General features: G+C 52.0%; 1 protein-coding gene across 1 annotated transcript; it reads right to left on the bottom strand.

Moving 5' to 3' along the window:
- Positions 1-385: 385 nt before the first annotated feature.
- Positions 386-2,341, bottom strand: BCAS2 (BCAS2, pre-mRNA processing factor). Its single transcript, XM_026044211.1, has 7 exons — positions 2,241-2,341; positions 2,079-2,171; positions 1,937-2,007; positions 1,691-1,852; positions 1,563-1,613; positions 1,344-1,424; positions 386-785 (listed from the first exon to the last, which is right to left on the bottom strand). Exons 1-7 carry the CDS (start codon positions 2,331-2,333, stop codon positions 659-661), a joined length of 678 nt encoding a protein of 225 aa, XP_025899996.1. The 5' UTR covers positions 2,334-2,341; the 3' UTR covers positions 386-658.
- Between the last annotated feature and the right edge of the window lie 87 nt (positions 2,342-2,428).

The following is a 2,428-nucleotide window of genomic DNA, read 5'->3' as shown; positions in this document are numbered from 1 at the left end:
GTTTCCTCCTTTGAACCCAACTCCCCGCTCCGCGCACGCACCGCTCCGCGCCTGCGCGCGCACGCACGCACAGCGTCAGCGCGCGCAGCGGAAGCGGGCACGCGCCGCGGGCTGCGCAGGCGCCGTGGGGGCTCCCCCGGCCGCGTCGGACGCGCGTGCTCGGCGTGAGGGGTAGGCCGTAACAGGGCAGTCGTGACGTAGCGCAGGCCGCGACGGCGCATGCGCCCGGGTGCCACCTGGGCGGCGAAGCGGGACACAGCCACGACGCCCCATTGGCTGGAGGGTGCAGAGAGCCAATCGCGAGTGGGGGCGGGCCCGAATAACGCCCCGCCTCCCCGACCGCAAAGTGGATCGCAATGACAGGTGGACACGCAGCGATAGCAAAATACGGTTTATTAGCAAAAACGCCACAGCATGATCTCCCCAAGCCACTGTTTTACCTCTATAAGGAGGAATGAAACACAGTCCACCTAACTGTGCCAATAAGGCACTTGATCAGGTACCTCTTCTCGATCCTAGGAGGAGGAAGGGTCACACTGACACTTACAAGCTACCTTCCCCTCACCTTACACACTGTAACTAGATGTTTAAAAACCCACAGCATCTTCAACCACTTAATTTTAAAACACGCAGCAGCGAAACAGTAAGGATGAGACCCTCAGAAGTCTTGCTGGATGTTCTCTTTGTTAGCTTCCCCGTGCTGTTGTTTGATTTGTGAAATTTCATTTTCTAGCTGCACAATAGTTCGTTCAATCTCGTAATTTTTACTCACAAGAGAGACCCATCTGTAAGGCAAAAAAACAAAGAAGCTTTTAAGTGTTAGTTAGGCTTTAACAATCCTCCTTTTTAAAATCAGAGGAACAATACAGTTACCAAGTTAAAGAAAGTGAAGATACCAAATAAAGCACAAAGCAGTAAATAATTCACTATTTTTTTCTCATTAGATCGTAAGTCTCAGTTGATAGCAATGCTCATTTGGATGATTAAAATAACAGTAAGTATTTTTTAGCTCTGTTTTACCTTAGGACATGACGTTATAAAGAAATCAAAAGGCTCAAAAACACTGACTTCCAATTATTTGGATAAATAAGAGTTTAAAGAGAGAAATAAAGACATGGATGATCTCAAGTGCCTAATATACCCTTCTTCTCACCTCTGTTGCTCACTGTTTAACTCAACCACAATCTTTTTAATAGTACTTTAAAGTACTTTGTATAGAGCAAGAGTATTCCTGCAAAACCATCTTAAGAGATAACCAAAAGACTACCGATCTTCTCCAACCAAGAATTTCACGCGTAAGATATACTTATAGGAGATATAAAAGAATAGTTTTAGATACTCACGTAGATTCCATTTCTCGTAGCTTAGCCCCAGCTGTAAGCTGCATGTTCTTTCGTTGCCAGTTCAGATCTTGAATGCTTTTCCTGGGGAAGAAAAGGTTATATATTATGCTTGTCTCCTTTTTTTTCTCCATTTTTTTTCTTCTAACGTAGCTGTTTGGCTTTAGAAGGAATTCACATTCCTACCAACTTCAGTAAAAAACTATGAAGAACAATACTGACCTCAACTTCTGAAGTTCTTTCTGGGCTTGTTCTATCATGTGAACTAGATGCCTAACATCAGAGAAGCGCAGTGTTAGGAATTATTTCAGGGACAGTACTTGGGTTAGCAAAGCAGCAGAACGCCTTACTCATTGTAAACCTTCCAGGCATTGCAGCCATGCTGGGACATGAGCTCCAGGTTCTCGATGCGGACAGCCTGGTGCTCCAGCTGAGCCATAGAGTTGTTGACACACTCCTGCCAGGCTGTGATGTCATTTTTCTGCCCAGAGGAGGGGGCGGGCAGCTCGTACCTGCAAGGACCCAAGCCATTCCAAACCATGGCTGCTGGGGTCCAGGCCTGGCAAAGAGGGGGACAGGGCCTGAGCCCAACTCACCTCTTCATGCTGAGTAGCTCCAGGGGCTGCCGGGCAGCCAGGCGCTCAAATTCGTTCCGCATAATCTCAGTCTAGGGGTACAGATGGAGGCAGCTGCAGGGCAGGACCGGGGCCGCGGCCCCCTGCTTGCTCGCGCACTCACCTCGAAGGCGCTGTAGTCGTGCGCCGGCAGGTAGCTGAGGTAATTCTTGGTCGGCCGGTAGCGCCGCGTCTCCTCCTCCACCAGCGCCGCGGCCTAGCGCACACGGGGCGTCAGGGCGCCAGGCTTCCCCAAGCCACGAGCCTCGCCCCAACCCCCGCTCACCGCCTCGCGGACTCCCGGCGCCTCATAGCCCTGGTCGAAGTAGGGCAACGCATCCACCACCACATCGCCAGCCACAAGCCCCGGGCCCGACATGGCTGACCCCGCGCTGCGCTTGCGCTTGCGCGCCCGCCACCCAGGAGCCCGCAGAGCGCCTGCGCCGCGCCCCGCCCCTCGCGCCGCGCCCCGCC

Source organism: Nothoprocta perdicaria, unplaced genomic scaffold (genome assembly GCF_003342845.1).
Source record: "Nothoprocta perdicaria isolate Ctin4 unplaced genomic scaffold, notPer1 scaffold_353, whole genome shotgun sequence".
NCBI lineage: Eukaryota > Metazoa > Chordata > Aves > Tinamiformes > Tinamidae > Nothoprocta > Nothoprocta perdicaria.
Note: the sequence above shows the minus strand (reverse complement) of the source record. Positions and strands in the feature narration are given on the sequence as shown.